The sequence below is a fragment of the Erpetoichthys calabaricus genome, chromosome 11, assembly GCF_900747795.2.
Source record: "Erpetoichthys calabaricus chromosome 11, fErpCal1.3, whole genome shotgun sequence".
NCBI classification, from domain to species: Eukaryota; Metazoa; Chordata; class Cladistia; order Polypteriformes; family Polypteridae; genus Erpetoichthys; species Erpetoichthys calabaricus.
This window is the reverse complement of record NC_041404.2, coordinates 103,748,131-103,772,385: the sequence shown is the minus strand read 5'-3', so window position 1 is coordinate 103,772,385 and position 24,255 is coordinate 103,748,131. Positions and strand designations below refer to the sequence as shown.

General features: G+C 39.8%; 2 protein-coding genes across 2 annotated transcripts in view; both read right to left on the bottom strand.

Annotated features, from left to right (window-relative positions):
- The window catches only part of LOC127529574 (uncharacterized), an 813,564-nt gene that overhangs the window by 530,861 nt on the left and 258,448 nt on the right, over positions 1–24,255 (bottom strand). The gene's annotated exons all lie outside the window — the stretch shown is intronic.
- The window catches only part of ppfia3 (PTPRF interacting protein alpha 3), a 454,572-nt gene that overhangs the window by 309,241 nt on the left and 121,076 nt on the right, over positions 1–24,255 (bottom strand). Inside the window, 5 exon segments of the mRNA XM_028813664.2 lie at positions 2,947–3,039; positions 8,050–8,178; positions 8,265–8,324; positions 8,454–8,528; positions 8,624–8,788. Coding sequence (XP_028669497.2) covers positions 2,947–3,039; positions 8,050–8,178; positions 8,265–8,324; positions 8,454–8,528; positions 8,624–8,788 — 522 coding nt within the window.

Sequence of the window (24,255 nt, the reverse complement as noted above, 5' to 3'; positions counted from 1 at the left end):
GTCAGTGAGGGCTTTGCCTTTTATTAATTAGTATAGATACAGAAAAAGCATTTGATATGGTTGAATAGAACTAACTTTTTACTACATTGGAGAAATATGGTTTGGCCCGAACATTTGTTAAATGGATCAAACTACTGTATACCAGTCCAGAAGGTTCAGTTTGTATTAAAGATCTATGTAAATGTAGGATGACAGGAAACACGAGGCAAGAAATGTTGAATATATAACTGAAAAAGAAACTTTTTTCATGTTATAGTAATGACAAAAAGCTGACGTGAAGTGTATAAAGTGTTAACACTGAAATGCAAATATCAAATAAACACTTTCACAAAAGGTATAACAAAACAAGTGCTCTTTTATTGAGGAATATAACGAAAGACAAATAAATTATTCAATTTACATGTTACTTTCAAAGTGTTAAAAAACGAAGCCCAAATGTCAATTGACACAAAGCAGATATGTCTCTTTGACTGGTACAGAGGAAAAAGTTGCTGTCATGTAATCAAGAGATTGCAGGTTTGATCCTGGGTATTGTCCAACGGTTACTATTTTGAGTAGTACTTTGTTTTTACTGTAGTGGCTCTGGCTGCTTAATTAGTAAGTGTACCAAGCTTTGTGAAAAACTAGTCACCTCATTCTTTTATCAGTGGTCTTAGAGCAGTACCTGCTTGCCATTCTAAACTCAGTTTCTTCTAGTTACACCAAAAAAAAGAAATAAATGCTCAAGCATTTATTGACTCTGGGATAGCAGAGAATTTTATCAGCTCAGTTTTAGTTAAAAATAAACAAATTTTGCAATAGGTTATAATTTTAGAATGGTAGAACAATTATGCTGAGAATAGGCTATTTAGGCCAACAAGCTTATCCATCCTATTCATCTAGATTGTCCACATTTGAAGGTCCCTACTAAAGCCTTGCTCTCCAACACACTACTTGGTAATTTATTCCATGTTCTCTTGTTTTCTACTTGAACAAAAACATTACAATATTTGTGTAAAATTTACCCTTATTCTCCCAGTGTTCTCTTTGAAGAATTTATTTTAAAGTGACAACTGGGATCTACTCTATTAATTCCTTTTGATAATTTAAAAAACTTAAATCATGTAACCTCTTAACTTCATATTGCTTAAACTAAAAAGATTCAACTCCTTCAATTTCTCCCCCTAGCTCATATCTCTTACTGTAGTTCTGGAATCAGCCTAAGTGATCTTCCTTCGACCTTCTCTAACTTTGCTATGTCTTTTTTTAAATATGGAGACTAAAACTGAACACAGTACTCCAGGTGATGTCTAACTAGTGCATTATATAACTTAAGCAAAGCCTTAACTTAAATTCCACATCTTATGATATTTAACCTAACATTCAATTATCTTTCTTAATCACTATTATACACTGTCTGGTTGAAAATAGTAATGAATACACTATGACTCCTAAGTACTTCTCATAAGTGTATTTTCAACTTTCAGACCTCCTGAAGTGTATTCAGATAAAGCTTTGCATTTAGTTTCATTAAATTCCATCTGATACAAATCTACCTAAGTCTGTATGCTATCCAAGTCGCTCTGTAACAATTTAGTTGATACTAGATTATCTGCCCTTCTACCTAGTTTTGGTATCATCTACAAACTTAAGTAGCTTTTTGATTATATTTTTTTCCAGACAGTTTATGAATATTAAAAAGAGCAGTGGTCTTTGCACTGATCTATGAGGGACACCACTTTTAACATCACATAATTGTGTAAAGTTGCCATCACCATGACCCTTTGCTTCCACTATTTAATCCAATTTTTTAGTTTGATCACTAATCTTTTATGGGTACATTATCAAAAGCCTTAAGGAAATCAAGATAATAATATATTCATCTCATTGATCACATTTTTCTGTTGTTTCTTCATAGAGTTCCAGGATATTAGTAAAACATGGCTTTCTTAGTCTGAACCTATGCTGACTGTACCCTAAATCTTCAAAACATGTGTGACTCCTTCTTAATAAAACCTTTCATTGATTTACTTGTTAACTTGCTTAAGCTCTTGTGAAATAATGTTATCTGGTCTGTAGAAGAACTCACTCTACAATTTTTAAGTCATGATATACTTCTTTAGTAGTCTCTATTACTTTTGGGAGGTCATCAACTTATTTGCAAATATAAACTAAAATGCAAGCTCAATGCATTTTCTATTTGACTGTCTGCAAATTCTAGCTTACCTTTACCTTTCCTTAAACTGTTCACCCAGTCATTGAACGTTATTTTACTACAAAAATATTGAAACAATCTGTTTTGGTCAGTTTTCACCTTCAGAGAATAATCTATTGAGGATGCATCACTCCTGTCGTATGTGTTTGAAGAACTTTAGCATACAGTTCAGATTTTTGCAGTCTCCTTCCCATTAAAACCTACGCATTCCCCATGTTATTTATTGTTCAACATATGAAGTGTTGTTGTGGCTGGGGTGACAAAATGGAGTATTTATGATGATGGACATAAATTATGATGAGCCAAGGTAGGAATGTCTGTAATATTTCTCTATAGTCTATACAACCTGGTAATGCTGTGTGATCTGCACAGCTTAAAATCATAGCAAGTAATGCACTATGGTGACAGGTGAAATATTGCTACAAAAGTATTGGCAACTGAGAAAGATTTTAAATAAACAAGCAGTAATTTATTCATTTTATTGTTTTTACTTTAACTACAGTATTTGTTTTCTACCACCGGTGTTTCTGTTTTGGTTGAAAAAGATTTGTCTATAAGCATAGAAAAGATAACTCTAATTGAAGAGACTGACTTAAAACAGTAGGTGTTTCAGAAGGAAGTGAAAAAGTGTGAGGAAGGTAAAAATAATGTGAAGAGGCATGCTGGAGGTTGAAAAACAAAGAGTAACACATGTACCAAAGGAGAGAGGAGAACAGCACAATACGACAGAAATTTCTTTATTACTCTCATACCTCTTTCACGTCTCTCTGAAGTTTAAGATTTGTCTCTTCTGATTTTGCCAGCTCCCTTCTTGCTGTAGCTAGCTGCTCCTCAATCTCTCCTACCTATACCAAAAAAAGATGGGAAAGCTAAGTAATATCATATTCTATGTTAATCAGTGACTTCCTTACTTCATTCCAGTCTACCACATACATGGCAGTTTCCAATATTCTACTTAGAGTACATAATGAGTATGATTATGGTTCCAGCATTTTGCTCAGAAGTTTTAAAGAGAGTAATTGCACATTTAAAAAAGATAGATACAACACTAACAGCATAATTAAAATTTAATAGAAATTCCCTCCCCCAATATTTGATGAAAGCATGCAGTAGACCACCCACATAATACAGTATAATTAGCCTAATGTAGCTAGTTTTGATGTCTCTTTGTTAAGACCATTACAGTGTCACAGGAGTTCTGGTCAAGGTTGGAAATACAGCCATGGAAAATATCATAAGAACTAGGTAGAGCTATTAAAGAGCTATTATAAGATACATAATGGCCATGGCACTGTACATTGATATACCAATTTAACACAAGAGCACAATATTGTTGAGAAAGGAGCAGGCCTGAATGAAGGGGAAGACTAGGAATAAACAGTGACTACATTTTCATGGGGACACATGGTCAGATTCAAAAAGAAATATGGGGGACTGTGATATCATTCAATTAGTACAGGCATTCATGGAGCTGCTCTAGGTAGCTAGCATTTCAAGAGGCTTGGGAGTCCACAGGTATCAAGCACTGCCTAGGTGGAGTTCTAGCTTGGCATCATTGTTTCATAGGGAATGCAGCCTGCAAACCTGGAAATGATTCTGAGACATAGTACAACGTGACCCCTTGAAAGGCTGTATTTAATATTATTATTACATGGGAAAGTGTACTAGGTAATAAAGAAAACAGGGTTGCAAAACCTGTTTTAACTAGGTTCTGTGGAGTGGCTAGGGTTTTGTTTTCTGTTAGTTTGTTTGGTACTCTCTACTTCCTTGTATTTAACCCCCTTCCCGTATAATTATTTTGTTACTAAACTTTTTATATCTTTGGTCTTTATGATATTCATTGAGCATTCAAGGACAACTTGAATTTTCCACAACATGGATATCACAAGGAGCTATGCCACTATCTTAAAATAGTCAGAGATAAAATATGAGCTTTTGTTGCACACTGGGAGTGTTTCTATTTAAAAGGTGTTAACCAGTTGTTCTGCTGTAGTAGTATTATCTGGGGAATCAAGGTGTATCAATTTAAACCCAAACTTTTTCAAGTCATGAATGCAGCACTTGATTGATGAATGTAAAATGAGTGTATGAAAAGCTTTTGAGATGAGGCATTGTGGCACTTATTACACGATTGAAAACTACTCTCTGTGAAGAAGTCTTAAAGAGACTGGAATAACTTTGTTTTTTTTTTTGTACACATTATTGTCATGTGTACAGAAAACAGTAAAATTATTACTTGCATGTGTTAATCAACATGCAACATGTTGCACCCACCCACACCATGATTAGTGAGTATAACTACCTTACTGTACTTATTATATTAAACTTAATTTAACAAAACATCCCAGTTTCCAGTACTAAATGAACCTCACAAATAATAGCTAGTCTCCTCTACTGAACATATTTTATACTACATTCTAGTACCTTCTCCATACACACCAGTATCCTCTTATGGTTATCTCTCACTCTACACTGTCTAGTCTCTGTACTGATAACTCTCACACTAATCAATCCAGTATATTATACGTTGTCAACTTTCACATTATACACCTGGTTTCCAACAAATATCATCCATAACACCACATGATCAAATGTTCTAAATTATTGTTATATCAATAATATACAAATGTACAATTAGTACGACTCTTCTACTTGATATTCTCAACCTCACAGTTAAAAGAACTCCTTTATCCATCACCCCTCACATCTGGTAAGCTCTACTAAATGGTTGTCAAAATATATATTTCATTCACCCAACAATTTATCATCTCTTACAAGATTCATTCCAGTCCCTGCTACTGTTTGTTTATTAAAGTACAAAGTGCTCTCTCTTCTAACAGTAATCCTTTATATTACACAATGTAGTATAACCTGCTAATTTGCATATTCAGATTTTAAAAATAGATAGATAGATAGATAGATAGATAGATAGATAGATAGATAGATAGATAGATAGATAGATAGATAGATAGATAGATAGAAAAGAAACAGGTTCACTTGATCACAAAGTCTGTTCCGTGTATTCAAGTAATGATTTAGGTCTTCAGCAAATATTATCATGTAACAATAGAAATTTTCCATCCATCCATCCATTTTCCAACCAGCTGAATCCGAACACAGGGTCACGGGGGTCTGCTGGAACCAATCCCAGCCAACACAGGGCAGGAACCAATCCCGGGCAGGGTGCCAACCCACCGCAGAACACACACAAACACACCCACTAGGGCCAATTTAGAATCGCCAATCCACCTAACCTGCATGTCTTTAGACTGTGGGAGGAAACCGGAGCGCCCGGAGGAAACCCACACAGACACGGGGAGAACATGCAAACTCCACGCAGGGAGGACCCAGGAAGCGAACCCAGGTCCCCAGGTCTCCCAACTGCGAGGCAGCAGCTCTACCCACTGCGCCACCGTGCCGCCCATAGAAATTTTTATAATCCTAAATCTCAACATCCAAATATTTCTTAAAAGTTCCTAAGAACAATATATATCAATATGTCCAAATAAGTGTTTTTTAATCCTTCTCACTCATAATATTTTTACAAATAGCATGTTAAAGTTGCGTCGACATTAAGGAGCATGTTGTTTCCACCCATAGAATGCCACCAAATATCCTGATAGGATAGGAAATAATGCACAGTGTCTTCTAAACTGCAAGAAATCTCCTGTGATTAGTTTGAAAAAGAATGCTAAATGAATGCCAAATTCTAAGCACAAAGAAAAAATTCTCTCCAAATGAATTAGAGACTGGACAAAATGATAGGCTGCTGTGTGTTGCGTAGTTTTTGCTTCCATAAAGACACTAATGAATTAATACAAACTTGTTTTTGTCATTGTTAATTTAGATAAAAGCTGGCTGTATCTGAAAGCAAACTTCCAAAGGACTGTGATTGTGAACAGAAATATGACTGTAGAATATACAGCAGTTTATTGTATTTATACAGGTCAAAATTCATTCCCATCCATCCATCCATTATCCATCCCGCTATATCCTAACTACAGGATTCATGGGGGTCTGCTGGAGCCAATCCCAGCCAACACAGGGCGCAAGGCAGGAAACAAACCCTGGGCAGGGCACCAGCCCACCGCAGAAATTCATTCCCAGGCCCTACAAAATATGGTGCACAGGCCAAGGTTACACCGCTCTGTTGAACAACTTCTACTTATGTGCATGAGGGTTTTTACTGACATAGTCTGAAATCAGATGGAAACATTCTAGATAACATGACAGAGATTCTCAAGAAGCTTGACATTCTTATATACAGAAATGAAATATCATTAGTTGCATTAAGCATTGCATTCCTTGGATGGTGCTACTGGAAATCCATTTTAAGGTATTTCATCTGGTCTTAACCGTTCAAGGTGCACTTTAAAGTAGTGCTTCAAACCTGAATAAAATCTTTTGAGGCTGAAGAAGTAGTCTCATGTTCAATGAGTCTAAGTATAACATCTGTCCATTTAACATTCCAACTGCATTTCCCTCAGTGAAACTTGCTCATCCAGGGACTGTGTTACAGTGTATCTCTTGTGTTGTCTGAGTTTATTGTAAAAAGTTACAATATTCGTAAGGAAAATGCTAAAGTCAGATCATATTTTCATGATAAACTTATACCACCTGAATTCACCAGTTTACTCTAGAAGTCAGTCATTTCAAACAACACCTGCCCCAAAGTGATTTCCCACACTGTTGTTCCTCAGAATATGTATGTGTATTGAGCTGGGATAGCAAGCTATTAAGTTCAGTAGGTACTGAACATTTTTTGGATGTTGAATTTTCTATTCACATAATTTCTTCATTTAATGAAGGTGTTCCTATCAAAATATCGGGGCAATTTATAGTTTAAACAGTGTTTGGAAATCCTGACTTCCAATTAAATTCCCTCTTAGGGGAAACTGATTAATTGTCATGATAATAGGCAACATTCAAGCAGCATTAAACTGTGATTCTCCAAACCTGTCTCTAGATGGTTCACTGTTACAAAGAACACAAGCAGAGTACTTGCACTACTACAGGAAAAGGGTGCTTGCAAGTAATATAGAATTTAAGGATGGGATGCAGCAGCTACCAGAGGTCCATAGGATAACTCTAGGTAGCCAATTATGTTATATCAGCTGCTTAACATCATCAGCAAAAAAATCTAACTTTGCAAACTTACTCTCAGTGTAACATGTCACTGGCAAATACCTCTAGTACAGCATGTGCAGAGATGCCTCTTTAATTGTCAGGTATTCTGTCCATATATAGAGTGAATACACTGCTATACTTGGTGACAAAGGATGCTAGACTGGTGAAGTGAATGTCTAATTTAAATACAGCGAGTGATTTTTTAAATAATAAGACAAAAATATTGGGTTTTCTTTTATTTCCCAAAGCAAAATCAATGTAGCATTTTTTAATTTGCATGAGGTTTTTCTATTGCTTATTCTCAATAGTGTTTAGGTATTGCTCTTCTACTGGTCCATAACCTGGTTCAGGTTGTGAAATTAATTAACTTTTATTTCTAGGATGTGGAATTTAAGTGCAGTTTAATTGTTGCAGGAAGAGGGCAATTACAGTTCTTGAAAATTGGACTCTACTCCAGAAAACTTAATGGTCATTGATTAAATCCCAGTTTCTTTTTCTTAAGATCTCTTAAATCATATTCTCAAATATTTTCACTCTCAGTTCCTCCTACTGGACATCATTTCTACTATGCTCAGAGACAACTTCCCTCACTGGGCAGAACATTCCATTCTTCATAAAACATGTGCATTTCTAATCCATTGTCTTTCACACTTGACCTTATGCTTCCTTAGGATTCTCTTCAAATTGCAATCTAGTCTTACATATCCAAACATCACCCAAACCATTACCTGTCGACACATGAGAGCAAGCCTCTCTCTCAATTGAGACAGCTCTGTTCTCTGACGCTCAACCTCTCCCTCTCTCTGTCTTTCAATTTCTCCATCATCCAGAGCTGTAGAAGGACCATTTGTGAGTCGCTAAAGGTGAGCAGATTGAAAAGGTACAATTTACTTATCACATATAACACAAGAACATGTGGTTAAATATTACAAACTTCTCTTACCTCTTTGCCATTGTCCAAACCCTGTTGCTTCCTCTTAATCTGTTCTCTCAATGAGAGTATCTGGTATAATATTGGAAGTAAATGTGAACCAGTTTCTTCAAAGCAACTTTATACTGCAACTAAGTAACATTTTCAGCAAATAGTTATGAATTATTATATGAAACATTCCCATACAACAACACAGTATACCTCTTTGGATGAAGAACAAAGCTCCTCTTCAAGGACTGATACCCGTTCTAAAGCCACTCGCAACCGTTCACGTACCTTTAGCACAACACCACAAATAAAAGAATTGTTAACATAAGTTGATTGAATGGAGATGGACATGCTGGTAAAAAGTGCTTTTTTTTCAGCCTCACCTTTTCATCCAATGCTTTGTGATGCTCAAAGAGAGATTTTAAAGCTTTAAGAACCTCAACCTCACTGGACACTCCAGCTGGAGACTGAGCTTGCCGCTTCACCACAGTCATCCTCAATGAGCGCTCATGTCGTGATACCAGACACTCCAGGTGTTCCAGCAGGAGCTGTTTGTATGTGGAAACATAACAAGCGAGAGTGTTATAGGCAGAGACTGCAATAAAATTAATGAAATAAAGATATTTTTACATTATAGATAAAACTGGCACCTGTTACAAACCCAACTTTCTTCACCCATTAATCAATTGCCTCCCATGAGGTGATGAATGTTGAGACGACTAATTCAGCCCAAAGTGCACATGCAGCACCAGAAATACAAACATTTAGATCAGTATTATGCAAGACCTCTGGAATTGCCACATCCATTTGGGGCCCACTTTGCCCAATTTCATGTGTTATCTGAAACATTCTTGTTATGACTCTACTATGTGTTCTTGATTTAATACTAATTCTAACCCAGTCCCACTTATTTTTCAGTCATCATTATCCCTTATGGGTGGTATGGTGGCGTAGTGGGTAGCGCTGCTGCCTCACAGTTGGGAGACCTGGGGACCTGGGTTCGCTTCCTGGGTCCTCCCTGCGTGGAGTTTACATGTTCTCCCCATGTCTGCGTGGGTTTCCTCTTGGTGCTCTGGTTTCCTCCCATAGTCCAAAGACATGCGGTTAGGTGGATTGGCGATTCTAAATTGGCCCTAGTGTGTGCTTGGTGTGTTTATGTGTGTCCTGCAGTGGGTTGGCATCCTGCCCGGGATTGGTTCCTGCCTTGTGCCCTGTGTTGGCTGGGATTGGCTCCAGCAGACCCCTGTGTTCAGATTCAGCGGGTTGGAAAATGGATGGATTATCCCTTATATCTTAACAACAGAAATCTCTAGTTCACTTGCACACATCTTTATTAATTAAACATACTACTTAAGTCATTTTGTTTTTAAACATGGCACTCAATCTTTGTATTCTGCATTTTTCACGAGTTCCAATGTTTTGTCTAATTCCCTAACATCTCACATTCCATTTCTTTATTCAAGTATTGTTTTTTGTGCCAATTCGTGTACTGTCTACTGCCTGTTTAGACCTTGTCTTTCTTTGTCTCCAGCTTGCCTGTCTAACATTTTTAAATCAACACTAAAAAAATAACACAGTAATTTTTGTCAACACTTTAAGAAAAGCTCCTTACACTTACATAGTAGTTGAAACCCATCTAATTACAAAGCCTATAAAGTATCGTGGTAGTGTTTTAAAGGATTCACAAGGTAAACTAAACAAAGTAAATTAAACAAATGTCAACTCTGTCACATACCCCATGGGGATCATGATCCTCTTATTCCTCTTCCTTTAATTGATATTCCCTTTGAGAGAATCGGTGTCGCTCTCGTTGGCCCCCTGGAACCCTCAGCAAAAGGCCACAAATATATATTAGTTATGGTGGATTATGCTACTCGATTCCCAGAAGGTGTTCCTTTGCGCACGGCTAATTCAAAGAATATCGCACAGGAACTTGCAGGGCTTTTTTTGAGAGTGTAAATCCTGAAGGAGGTCGTTACGGACCAGGGCACTCCTTTTATGTCAGACACGTTCAGGGTAGTTGCCAAGTTACTCCGGATTAAGCATCTCAAGAAGTTTGTTTACCACCCACACATGGATGGTTTAGTAGAGAGGTTTAATCAAACTCTCAAACAGATGCTTCGCAAAGTAGTCAATGAGGACAAGAGGAACTGGAATTAGTTACTGCCCCTGATACTTTTTGCTTACCAGGAGGTTCCACAAGCCTCAACAGGGTTTTCCCCTTTTGAATTACTATACAGGCGACAACCCCAGGGTATTTTGGACATTCTAAAGGAAGGTTGTGAAGGAGAGGCTCTTCCCTACGTTAATATTTTGGAATATATTGCACAGTTATGCAATAGATTTGGGAAAATTCAACCTATCCTAAAATAACACATGGAGAAAACTCAATCAGCACAGTCTTGGAACTACAACAAGAACAGGACTCTATGGGAGTTCCTCCCTGGGGATTGCATTATGGTACTTGTGCCCACTTCCCACTCAAAATTGTTGGCCCATTGGCAAGGCCCCTATGAGATTAAGGAGAGAAAATGGCTCGTAAACTATCTGTTTAAACAACCAAATCATCAACCGAGCGAGCGGGTTTACCATGTCAACCTGTTGAAATCGTGGAAGGACAGGGAACTCAACCCTCTCTCCGGTCAACCCCGCTCCCTTGTTTTACAAAACTCATCCCTTAACCTCGGTTCGAATTTGATCCACCAAAAAAAAACGGGAACTGAAATCAGCCATCCTGTCAGTCTTGGAAGTAGTTAGTGAGCTACATGGCTGCACTGCACTGACTCAGCATGACATTGTGACAGACCTGGGGGTAGTTGTCAGGGAACACCCCTATTGCCTTCCGGAAGCAAAACACCCTGAAGTTGGGTTTGCAGATCAGGTGGATGCTGGATCTAGATGTGATTGAAGAAAGCCACAGTCAGCACATGGAGGTTCTGTAATGACTTCCGATGTCTCAACCAGGTCTCCAAATATGACGCATACCCAGTGCCCCTAGTAGATGAACTCTTTGAGAGGTTAGAGAATGGGAAGTAATTGACTACTCTTGACATGATGAAGGGATACTGGAAAATTCACTTAACAGAGTCAGCAAAAGAGAAAACAGCATTTAGCACCCCTAGTGGACACTGGCAGTACAAGGTACTCCCTAATGGATTATATGTGGCACCAGCAACCTTCCAACATCTGGTAGATAGAGTGCTAAAGCCTCACAATGCCTATAGAGCCGACTACTTAGATGACGTGATCATATTTTCCAGCACATGGGAAGGACACGTACTGCAGGTCTATGCTGTTTTGCTGACACTAGCTAGAGCCGGGTTACGTATTAACCCAAAGAAGTGTTTCTCTGGGTTAAACGAGGCCAAATATTTAGGCTATCTGGTGGGCAGGAGGACGGTTAGATCACAGTGTTCCAAAGTTTATGCCATGCTGAACTGGCCCAGTCCGATGACCAAGCGGCAATTACAGTATTTTCTCGGATTAGAGAGTTACTACTGCCAGTTTGTACCTCGTTTTTCAGAAAGAGCTGCACCCTTGATTAACCTTACAAAGAAAAGGGCCCCTTTCAATGTGGTATGGGAAAACAGAACTTGCATTTTGTGGCTTAAAAAAGGCCCGTACTTCAACACCTATACTGAGAACTCCTGACTTCTCATTTTATTCTCCAGACCGATGCTTCAGAAACAGGTCTGGGTGCCATGCTGAGCCAGAGCATCAATGGTGCTGAACACCCCGTGATGTACCTGAGCCAGAAACTGCTTGACTGGGAGACCAGGTATGCGGCAGTAGAACGAGAAGCCCTGGTGATTAAATGGGCAGTGGCCCAGCTGTGGTACTACCTCTTAGGTCGAGAATTCACCCTGATCACGGACCATTCCGCTCTCCAGTGAACATAAGGAGTCGAACCCTTGGGTCACCAGGCGGTTTTTGGACCTGCAGCATTATATGTCACATACACGTGATTAGGAGGCAGCCAACAGGCCTGATGGAGTGTGAAAGAACGCGGGATGGGGATATAAGACGAAGTATTAATGCCTTTCTCTCTTCCTCACCAGAAAACAAGATCAAAAGCCCACATCATGCCTGTAAACACTGTCCCGATGCCTGGAGATGACTCCATTTCCATATTCAGCCGTCGGATGTCTCTTCCATCCTCCTGGTATGACTTCACTTCCAGTCCCTTTTCAATGCCTTCATCCAATGTTGACATCATCTCTGTCATTTACTCTCCACATCACGTCATTTCCTGTGTTTGTTATACTTCTGGCCATGACTACATAAAAGCTCAAATGAAAATTGTTTTGGTGTCAACTGTTTTGATGTAAACATTCTATGACAATAGTATCATTCATTCTTGACTACCTGGACCACCGACATTATACAGGGACAGATCCCCAACCCTTAATCTGTTTGTTTTTCCTCTTATTTCTTCACTATATATATATTGTCACACACATGCAAGTAGGAGACAGCTAAAGAGCCAAAGTAATAGTAATTCTACGCCAGACAAGGGGGTGGTAAGGTGCACTAATTGTCTTTCTCATTCCTTTTCTCTTTCTCGGGAAATCCTGCACAATTCTGGCACCCCTAATAACGCTACTTCTGGTTCCAGTGCCTCCAATGACGGCACATCCAGTTCCGGCACCTCCGATGACGCCACTTCTGGTTCTGGTGCATCCGATGATGTCGCTTACGGTTCCGATGACATCACTTCGTGCCCTGGCCTTTAAAGCTGCCATCTTGCGTCCACATCATCAATTCTGTTTTGGACTCAGTCTTGTGATCATCTCACAATTATTTCAATTAACTTTTGCAGCCAAGACACATTATACGGGTGGCTGCCCCAAACCTTTATGATGTTTTTGTGTCGTTCTTGTGACAATGTATAGATATATATGTATATATACAGTCAAATGGAAAAGTTTAGGAAACCCTCTTAATTCTTTGGATTTTTGTTTATCATTGGCTGAGCTTTCAAAGTAGCAACTTCCTTTTAATATATGACATGCCTTATGGAAATGGTAATATTTCAGCAGTGACATTAAGTTTATTAGATTAACAGAAAATATACAATATGCATCATAACAAAATTAGACAGGTGCATAAATTTGGGCTCCCAACAAACATATTCCATCAATACTTAGTTGAGCCTCCTTTTGCAAATATAACAGCCTCTAGACACCTTCTATAGCCTTTGATGAGTGTCTGGATTCTGGATGGAGGTATTTTTGACCATTCTTCCATACAAAATCTCTCCAATTCAGTTAAATTTGATGGTTGCCGAGCATGGATAGCCTGCTTCAAATCATCCCATAGATTTTCGATGATATTCAAGTCAGGGGAATGTGTCGGCCATTCCAGAACATTGTACTTCTCCCTTTGCATGAATGCCTTTGTAGATTTCGAACTGTGTTTTGGGTCATTGTCTTGTTGGAATATCCAACCCCTGCATATCTTCAATATTGTGACTGATACTTGAACATTATCCTGAAGAATGTGTTGATATTGGGTTGAATTCATCCGACCCTCGACTTTATCAAGGGCTGGGGTCCCTGAACTAGCCACACAGCCCCACAGCATGATGGAACCGTCACCAAATTTGACAGTAGGTAGCAGGTGTTTTTCGTGGAATGCAGTGTTCTTCTTCCGCCATGCAAAGAGCTTTTTGTTATGACCAAATAACTAAGCACTTTGTTCCAAAATGAATCTGGTTTGTCTAAATGAGCATTTGCATACAACAAGCGACTCTGTTTGTGGCGTGAGTGCAGAAAGGTCTTCTTTCTCATCACCCTGCCATACAGATGTTCTTTGTGCAAATTGCGCTGATTTGTAGAACGATGTACAGATACACCATCTGTAACAATATGTTCTTGCAGGTCTTTGAAGGTGATCTGTGGGTTGTCTGTAACCATTCTCACAATCCTGCGCATATGCCGCTCCTGTATTTTTCTTGGCTTGCCAGACCTGGGTTTAACAGCAACTGTGCCTGTGGCCTTCCATTTCCTGATTACATTCCTGACAGTTTAAACCTCTGAGATAGCTTTTTGTAGCCTTCCCCTAAACCATGATACGGAACAATCTTTGTTTTCAGATCTTTTGAGAGTTGCTTTGTGGATCTCATGCTGTCACTCTTCAGAGGAGTGTTAAAGGGAAGCACAACTTACAATTGACCATGATTGGACACACCTGTCTATGAAGTCCAAGGCTTAACGAGCTAATCCAACCAATTTGGTGTTGCAAGTAATCAGTATTGAGCAGTTACATGCATTCAAATCAGCAAAATTACAAGGGGGCCCAAATTTTTGCACAGCCAGTTTTTCACATTTGATTTAATATCATACAACTAAATATTGCTTCACTAAAAACTTTGTTCGGAAAACACCCCAGTACTAGGATGTTCCTAGGAAATGAAAGACATACCACTGTTATCTTTTTTGTTGAAAGCAGAGTAAATTATTATGTAGGCTGAGAGGGGTTCCCAAACTTTTTCATATGACAGTATATATATATATACAGTGGGTACGGAAAGTATTCAGACCCCCTTCAATTTTTAACTCTTTGTTATATTGCAGCCATTTGCTAAAATCATTTAAATTAATTTTTTCCCTCATTAATGTACACATAGCACCCCATATTGACAGACAAAAAAAAAGAATTTTTGAAATTGTTGTAGATTTATTAAAAAAGAAAAACTGAAATATCACATGGTCCTAGTATTCAGACCCTTTGCTCAGTATTTAGTAGAAGCACCCTTTTGAGCTAATACAGCCATGAGTCTTCTTGGGAAAGATGCAACAAGTTTTTCACACCTGGATTTGGGGATCCTCTGCCATTCCTCCTTGCAGATCCTCTCCAGTTCTGTCAGGTTGGATGGTAAACGTTGGTGGACAGCCATTTTTAGGTCTCTCCAGAGATGCTCAATTGGGTTTAAGTCAGGGCTCTGGCTGGGCCATTCAAGAACAGACACAGAGTTGTTGTGAAGCCACTCCTTCGTTATTTTAGCTGTGTGCTTAGGGTCATTGTCTTGTTGGAAGGTAAACCTTCGGCTCAGTCTGAGGTCCTTAGCACTCTGGAGAAGGTTTTTGTCCAGGATATCCCCGTACTTGGCCGCATTCATCTTTCCCTCGATTGCAACCAGTCATCCTGTCCCTGCAGCTGAAAAACACCCCCACAGCATGATGCTGCCACTGCCATGCTTCACTGTGGGGACTGTATTGGACAAGTGATGAGCAGTGCCTGGTTGTCTCCACACATACCGCTTAGAATTAAGGCCAAAAAGTTCTATCTTGGTCTCATCAGACCAGAGAATCTTATTTCTCACCATCTCAGAGTCCTTCAGGTGTCTTTTAGCAAACTCCATGCGGGCTGTCATGTGTCTTGCACTGAGGAGAGGCTTCCGACAGGCCACTCTGCCATAAAGCCCTGACTGGTGGAGGGCTGCAGTGATGGTTGACTTTCTACAACTTTCTCCCATCTCCTGACTGCATCTCTGGAGCTCAGCCAAAGTGATCTTTGGGTTCTTCTTTACCTCTCTCACCAAGGCTCTTCTCCCCCAGTAGCTCAGCTTGGCCAGACGGCCAGCTCTAGGAAGGGTTCTGGTCGTCCCAAACGTCTTCCATTTAAGGATTGTGGAGGCCACTGTGCTCTTGGGAACCTTAAGTGCAGCAGAAATTTTTTTGTAACCTTGGCCAGATCTGTGCCTTGCCACAATTCTGTCTTTGAGCTCTTCAGGCAGTTCCTTTGACCTCATGATTCTCATTTGCTCTGACATGCATTGTGAGCTGTAAGGTCTTATATAGACAGGTGTGTGGCTTTCCTAATCAAGTCCAATCAGTATAATCAAACACAGCTGGACTCAAATGAAGGTGATCTCAAGGATGATCAGAAGAAATGGAAAGCACCTGAGTTAAATATAGGAGTGTCACAGCAAAGGGTCTGAATACTTAGGACCATATGAGAGTTCAGTTTTTCTTTTTTAATAAATCAGGAACAATTTCAAAAATTCTTTTTTTTGTCTGTCAATATGGGGTGCTGTGTGTACATTAATGAGGGAAAAAATTCATTTAAATGATTTTAGCAAATGGCTGCAATATAACAAAGAGTGAAAAATTGAAGGGGGTCCGAATACTTTCCGTACCCACTGTGTATATATATATATATATATATGTTTATAAAAAAAATCTTCTGGGAAGCAAAAGCAAGGCTACGATACGTGATCTTCTCGAAAGACATTTAAAAGACCCACGAGACTTGCCACGGTGCATCTCGCGGGGACCGTAAACATGAGACTTGGTGCCAAGAGATTGTCCCAGGGCCGTGGCAAAAATGACAGCGGCTGTACAGGCTTTAAAAAGATCGAAGGGCAGCGTGACAGCAGCCCCATGCCACCCCACCCCCCCACCACCCCGTCGACATCGCGAGCAGCATTATACATCCTGCAAGAAAGAATTTAACCACGCCCGGGGCCAGAAATAAAGGAAAAGGATTGTTTTTACAACGTCACGTGAGACCAGGCAATGAGACATCATTTCAAAGGAGTCCACAGACCTCTAACCAAGCAGTTGTTGGATTGCTTTTGGCAGACAAGCATCATGTGCTTCCAGCTCTTAAAACAACGACATGCGACAGGCAGAAGAGACAGCTCGCAAGCAGCAGAAAGACAGCAAATGATCCAAAGACATCTGTGTATTCAGATGGCCCCCCCTACACAACACGAGCAGCATTAAACGTCTGCCAAGAAAGAGATGTAACCACGCACGTGGCCGAAAATAAAGGACAAGTATTGTTTTTACAAAAGTTTTTAAAGTAAAAGTGAAAATAATGCATATGTAACAATTCCCAAGAAAATAACAATCTCTTTAAATTGTAGATTGCCTGCCTAAGGTAAAGTCATCCCTGATGACTGGGGACATGGGAATGAGGGGACCTTTCATCGGATTAGTGCTTTTTCAGATGTGGAATGGCAAAATGGGTGAGGCAGCTTGATGAATGAGGTCTCCTGGACTTAAAACAAATCATATTATGTGATATCATCTAATGTGAAATTCTACTCCGTACTTATAATACTGTATTGAGGATTTATTCTGTTCTGTGTATTGTACTGTATTGTATTAACCCCCTTCTTTTTGACACCCACTGCATGCCCAACCTACCTGGAAAGGGGTCTCTCTTTGAACTGCCTTTCCTAAGGTTTTTTCCATTTTTTCCCTCCAAGGGTTTTTTTTTGGGAGTTTTTTCTGGTCTTCTTAGAGGGTCATGGCTAGGGGGCTGTCAAGAGGCAGGGCCTGTTAAAGCCCATTGCGGCACTTCTTGTGTGATTTTGGGCTATACAAAAATAAATTGTATTGTATTGTATATTCGGTAAACCGAACAAGGGGGTGGGCGACTGAAGCGAGCAGGGGGCAGAGCCCCCTTGTATATATATATATATATATATATATATATATATATATATATATATACACTGTATATATATATATATATATATATATATATATATATATATATATATATATATATATATATATATACACATATACTGCCATAAACTTGAATATGAGCCATAGCAAGGTTTAGGGCAGCCACCTGTATATTGTTCTCCTGGCTGCAAAATTGCAAACAAATGTTAGCACTGGTGTGCACAAATCAGAGTCCAAAACAGAACTGAGGGAATAGGAGAAAGGTGGAGGTTTTTAAAGGTCAGGATAGGAGGTGATGTCAAAGGGGCCGGGACCGGAAGGGTCTTCAACCATAGGCTCGGGCCCGGACATGACATCAAGGAGGCCGGAATCAGAAAGGTCTTCATTCATAGGTTTGGACCCGGAAGTGACGTCAATAGGGCCAGCTGGAATTTCCCGTGAATGGTCTGCAGGAAAGCGAGAAAAAGAATCAGTGCACTCTGCCACATCCCGGTCTGATTTGGAATTGCCCTCATTCAAGCCCTTCAGCTGCCTCCCTTGTGCATGTGTGTGAAAATACATATACATATAAACTGTTTATATATATATATGCAGTATCAGAGCATCAGAGAGAAAGACTTAAGGTAAATGAAGATGATCACTAGATGATTACCTTGCATTCTAAATGCCCATTTATGCTTAATATGTTTGCACTGCAGTGAGGGTCCGCTATGGTGTACGTGATGTAAATTTTGTAACTGCACAGCTCTATAAGCATCAGTTCGTATCAACTGCACATGCACTAAGACAGAAAAACATAGGCTTATTCAATGAACAGTTGTGTGAGGTGTTGCTACCTACACCTATACAATCCAAACTTAAAAGCACACAGCAAAAGCCCAATGTCCACAAATTCATGGTGATGAATCATCCAGACCATGGGCAAAGATGAAGCTTATGCAGGTAGAAATCAAAATATCTGTGAGATCGATATGTAGAGGCAAAGTGTTATGCTACCACACAGTGTCATGCACCGAACACCTGAACTATAAACAGACCAGTTCATTGGCTTTCCTTAGGATGTTGTATTTTGAAATTGCATTTTTGATTCAACTTTTTAAATGGTTCTTTTTCTTATTTTTTGTTTTCGACATTGTCTTTGTTTAGATATTTTAATTTATGGCCTGGTTTAATTAGCCTAGAAGTTTGCCTTTATCCAGACTCGCTAGAGACAGTAATAGAAAAAGTGAGAAATGAGTGGGAGATGAGAAGTCAAGGAACTGTGACAAAGTCAAAACCAGCTGTCATTGAAAAAATTGGGGTCATACAACAAAAGCAAAAGATTTATTAGTCAGAAAGACAAGAAAATAAAGTTTTTCCAATTGTGATGTTAGAGTAATCTGTCAAGCTCAAATACTAACCCATTTCCCAGATGATGCACTGGTGAATTCTGGGAAGGAATTCCATGGAGACACTCATAACAATAGCCTAAAATTGTGATATCATCACAATAAAATGTAATAATGAAGTAAGATACAGCCAAATTGTGTAACTCCATATTCCATACACAATTAACTAGTAGTTCCATTTGGAGCTATAAGAAAAATGTATAATTTTTCTGAAGAAATAACAGGACCCTAATCTTCCGCTTCCATCAGATTTGTTCAGATGACAAGCACAAAAATGAGATGGCAAAGCCAAAGCCTGGAGATCTGAAGAATAGACCCAAGAATAATCCTCCAGGTCATAAAATCACTAAGTACTCCACGGTGGTCACCCAATGGTGAGAATCAAGAGTAGACTTGAATTCAAAGTCATAAGTACTATCCAAATGAACAGGAACAAGCGCTGATTTATTCTTAAAATACGGGCTAGGATACTGGCCCTACCTTCCTGAAAATTACAAACAATCTAATAAAACATAGTTTGAAACAGGGAACCCCCAAATGGATGCCTTATTAGGTAAAACACATACTCTGATCAATTTTAAAGGCAGGGGCATTGTTTCTTTTGTGGTTTGTAAACTGTTGGGCAGAAATAATCTCAGACTGGGAACAACAGAAGAACAGGAAGGTATTTTTAGGAGACATGTCTGAAACTTGAACAGGGGCATGTTTATTGCCCAGAGCGTCAAAACATTTCTGGCCAATTCTGCCATCCAAACCAAGTCAATCCAAGGATCTTGGTTGTAGTCAATTAAACAATGAAGAAATGTTTTCTCGAAGCCGTCCGAAAGTCGTTCTCCATGGCCTCCCCAAACTCCTCTGGGGGAGTACTTCGATGACCTCCTCAATCCCACTAACATGCCTTCCAATGAGGAAGCAGAGCCTGGGTTCCCCCATCTCTGGGACTGAGGTCACCGAGGTGGTCAAAAAACTCCTTGGAGGCAGGGCCCCAGGAGTGTATGAGATACGCCCAAAGTTCCTCAAGGCTCTGGATGTTGTAGGGCTGTCTTGGTTGACATGTCTCTGCAACATCGCATGGACATCAGGGACAGTGCCTCTGGATTGGCAGACTGGGGTGGTGGTCCCCCTCTTTAAGAAAGGGGACCGGAGGGTGTGTTCCAACTACAGAGGGATCACACTCCTCAGCCTCCCTGGAAAAGTCTATTCGGGGGTTCTGGAGAGGAGGGTCCGTGGGATAGTCGAGCCTCGGATTCAGGAGGAACAGTGTGGTTTTCATCCTGGTCGTGGAACAGTGGACCAGCTCTACACCCTTAGCAGAGTCCTGGAGGGTGCATGGGAGTTCGCCCAACCAGTCTACATGTGTTTTGTGGACTTGGAAAAGGCATTCGACCATGTCCCTTGGGGAATCCTGTGGGGGGTACTCCAAGAGTATGGGGTACCGGACCCCCTGATAAGGGCTGTTCGGTCCCTGTACGATCGGTGCCAGAGCTTGGTCCGCATTGCCGGCAGTAAGTCGAATCCGTTTCCAGTGAGAGTTGGACTCCGCCAGGGCTGCCCTTTGTCACCAATTCTGTTCATAACTTTTATGGACAGAATTTCTAGGCGCAGCCAGGGTGTTGAGGAGGTCTGGTTTGGTGGACTCAGGATTGGGTCACTGCTTTTTGCAGATGATGTTGTCCTGTTTGCTTCATCAGGCTGTGATCTTCAGCTCTCTCTGGATCGGTTCGCGGCTGGGATGGGAATCAGCACTTCCAAATCCGAGACCATGGTCCTCAGCCGGAAAAGGGTGGAGTGCCCTCTCAGGGTTGGTAGCGAGATCCTACCCCAAGTGGAGGAGTTCAAGTATCTCGGGATCTTGTTCATGAGTGAGGGAAGAATGGAGCATGAGATTGATAGGCGGATCGGTGCGGCATCCGCAGTAATGCGGGCTCTGCATCGGTCTGTCGTGGTGAAAAAAGAGCTGAGCCGCAAGGCGAAGCTCTTAATTTACCAGTCGATCTATGTTCCTACCCTCACCTATGGTCATGAGCTATGGGTAGTGACCGAAAGAACGAGATCGTGAATACAAGCGGCTGAAATGAGTTTCCTCCGTAGGGTGTCTGGGCTTTCCCTTAAAGATAGGGTGAGAAGCTCAGTCATCCGGGAGGGGCTCAGAGTAGAGCCGCTGCTCCTCCGCATCGAGAGGAGTCAGATGAGGTGGCTTGGGCATCTGATCAGGATACCTCCTGGACGCCTCCCTGGTGAGGTGTTCCGGGCACGTCTAACCGGGAAGAGGCCCAGGGGAAGACCCAGGACACGCTGGAGGGACTGTGTCTCTCGGCTGGCCTGGGAACGCCTTGGGATTTCCCCGGAAGAGCTAGAAGAAGTGGCTGGGGAGAGGGAAGTCTGGGCATCTCTGCTCAAGCTGCTGCCCCCATGACCCGACCTCGGATAAGTGGAAGAGAATGGATGGATGGATAAGAAATGTTTTCTAAATTTCTATTAATATTATGTTTGTCCATTATCTTCACATTTTAAGTTGACAGTACAACCCAGACGTTCACAAAAATGTTTCCAAAATAAATTTCTGAAATGAGAATTGTAATGGTTTAAACCTCTATCCAGAATTTTTTCTGAAAGAACTACATCAACCCCAAAACTACATGTGTCAACTTCCATAATAAAGTGCAATGAGGCATCCGGATGTCTTAATATTAAAGTGCTTGTCAATAATTGTTTTAACTTCTTAAATGCTGCTTGAGCTTCTGTAATCCAAATAAACGTATTATGAATTTCCTTGATTAAGTGAGTGATGGGTAATGTCCCTGAACTAATGTTATTTTATAAATTGTCTGTAGTAATTTCTGAAACTGACAAAAAGTTGCACTTGTTTTACATTGTCCAGAACTTTTCAATTCAATTATGGCTTGTACTTTCGATTTGTCCAATGCCAGACATTTGCATGTGATTTCTTTACCTAAGAAAATGAACATCCTTGTGAAATTCACACTTTTCTAATTTATCAAAAATGTTTTAGGACTTCTTTCACATATTCCCTATGTATTTCTAAGTTTTTTGAAAAAATAATGATGTCATCAATATATACTAAAATATAATGTCTCACCACATCTATAAAAATATGGTTAACAAAGGATTGCAATCCATTGTCTAAACCATGCAGTATGACAAAGTATTCATGATGCCCACTCCCAGTGTTAAAAGCAGTCCTCCAATAATCCCTGTCCCTTATGCAAATACTTCCTTATGCTTATACTTTCTGCAAATATCTTATTTTATGAAGACAGTTGACCCTGTAACCTAATTAAGTAAAGGCAAGATAAAAGGAACTGGAAACATTATTCTTAATGGTGACTCTGTTTAACTCTTAATAATCAATATAAGGTCGAAGCTCTCTGTCTTATGTTTCTACTCAAAAAAAAAAAAAACACTCTGAAGGACTATTAAGATGGTTCAATAAATCCAAGTTCCATGGCTTCTTCTATTAGTTTTGACAAAGTGCAAATTTTTGCTTTGAGTAAGAGTGCATCTGGAAGTACAGTACTTCTTTTGCATATTTTTTGATGCAGTGGTAACTAAAGAGACATGTCTTTGCTAAATACTTTTATGAAAACAACTCCATTGTATTAACTCTTTACATTTGCAGTCAGTCATTGGATTATGTCTTTGAAGTCAAAGCAGACCAAAAATAATCTGAAGAAACAGAAGACTGAATTAGAAAAAAGTAGTTTTTTCTTCATGTAAAACCCCAGTTTGTACCATTGTTGGAGAAGTGATTTGCTCTAGAAAACCAGAGTTTATCTTTTTCCCAGCTATAGAAAGTACTTTTGGCTTAAGTTTCAAAGATAGATCATTTAAATTTAATATCTAGAACAGAACTATTAAACTTTCTGAAGCTCCTGAATCTTTTTGTGCAAAGACTTGTTTAACATTTATAACTGTGGAAATTAATACCACATTCTAGCACAAATTTTAGCTACTAAGACCCACCTATCAACTTTCACATAAGTAGAAATCAACAGGGGCCTCATGCATAATGCCGTGCGAAGAATTCACACTATAACATGGCATACGGACAAAAGCAGAAATGTTCGTACGCACAAAAAAATCCAGATGCATAAATTTGTGTGTTCGCCAATTTCCAAGTTCTTCCGCTACATAAATCCCAGTCAGCGTGAAAAGTAACGCACGTGCACGCGCCTGCTGCCACTCCCAAACTCCTCTCAAAATTATGCCTCTTTGAATATGCAAGTCAATATAAATAGCCCTTAAGCTCAGCTTTCTGTGAAAAGGCAATGGCAAAAGCACGGGGGTAAATTTCAGCGAATACCAAGTGGAGGCAAAGAAAAACGTCCTATTTGTTGGTTTAAACAGTGGTATAAACAACAAAAGGAAGTTGATCAAGTGACTTAGAGTGTCGGAGAAACTCGAAACCTCAAGTTCACAAAGTCATACAGTGCCCGAAAAGGCGAGTCGTAGCCCACCGTCTGATGTCATATGAAAGCTTATTAGGGTACAGAGAAAAAAAATAGGCACACAGTGGGAAAAAAAGCACGAAATATCAACTTTAATCTCGAAATTTCCACTTTAATCACATAGTTTATTTTGTCATTAAAGTAGAACATCATAAACTTCATCTTACAATCGTTTAATTTACTAGTTTCTCAAATTCCATCGTAACTAAAGTAGCACATTAAATGCTTTGTTTTGTATTTGATCTTCTGTGTGGTCTATGTGTGTGATTCACTATGTGCTTCTTAAACCGGCTTTCTCTTCCTCCAACAGGACAAAGAATCCATTACATTCATGATATTACAGCTCTCTGAATAACTAAAATACTGAGATGTATACGTGATATCATTTTCATGATGATAGGAGTTAAAGCACATTATTAAACATGGGAACAGGGTGGCGCAGTGATTGTGCGTGACCTTTGATGAAATAATTTATTGCAGCAATACTCAGGGGTGGCTATAGGCTCGTGGCGGCCCTGGGCAGAGAAAGAGTTCTCCGACAGGACACGGAATCCATTACATTCATGATATTACAGTATTAAAAACTGAGATGTATACTTGATGTCATTTTCATGATGATATGAGTTAAAGCATGTTATTAAACATGGGAACATGGTGGCGCAGTGATTGTTCATGCCTCACACAAGATGCTTGCTGTGCCGTGTGTGACCTTCGATGAAATTATTTATTGCAGCAG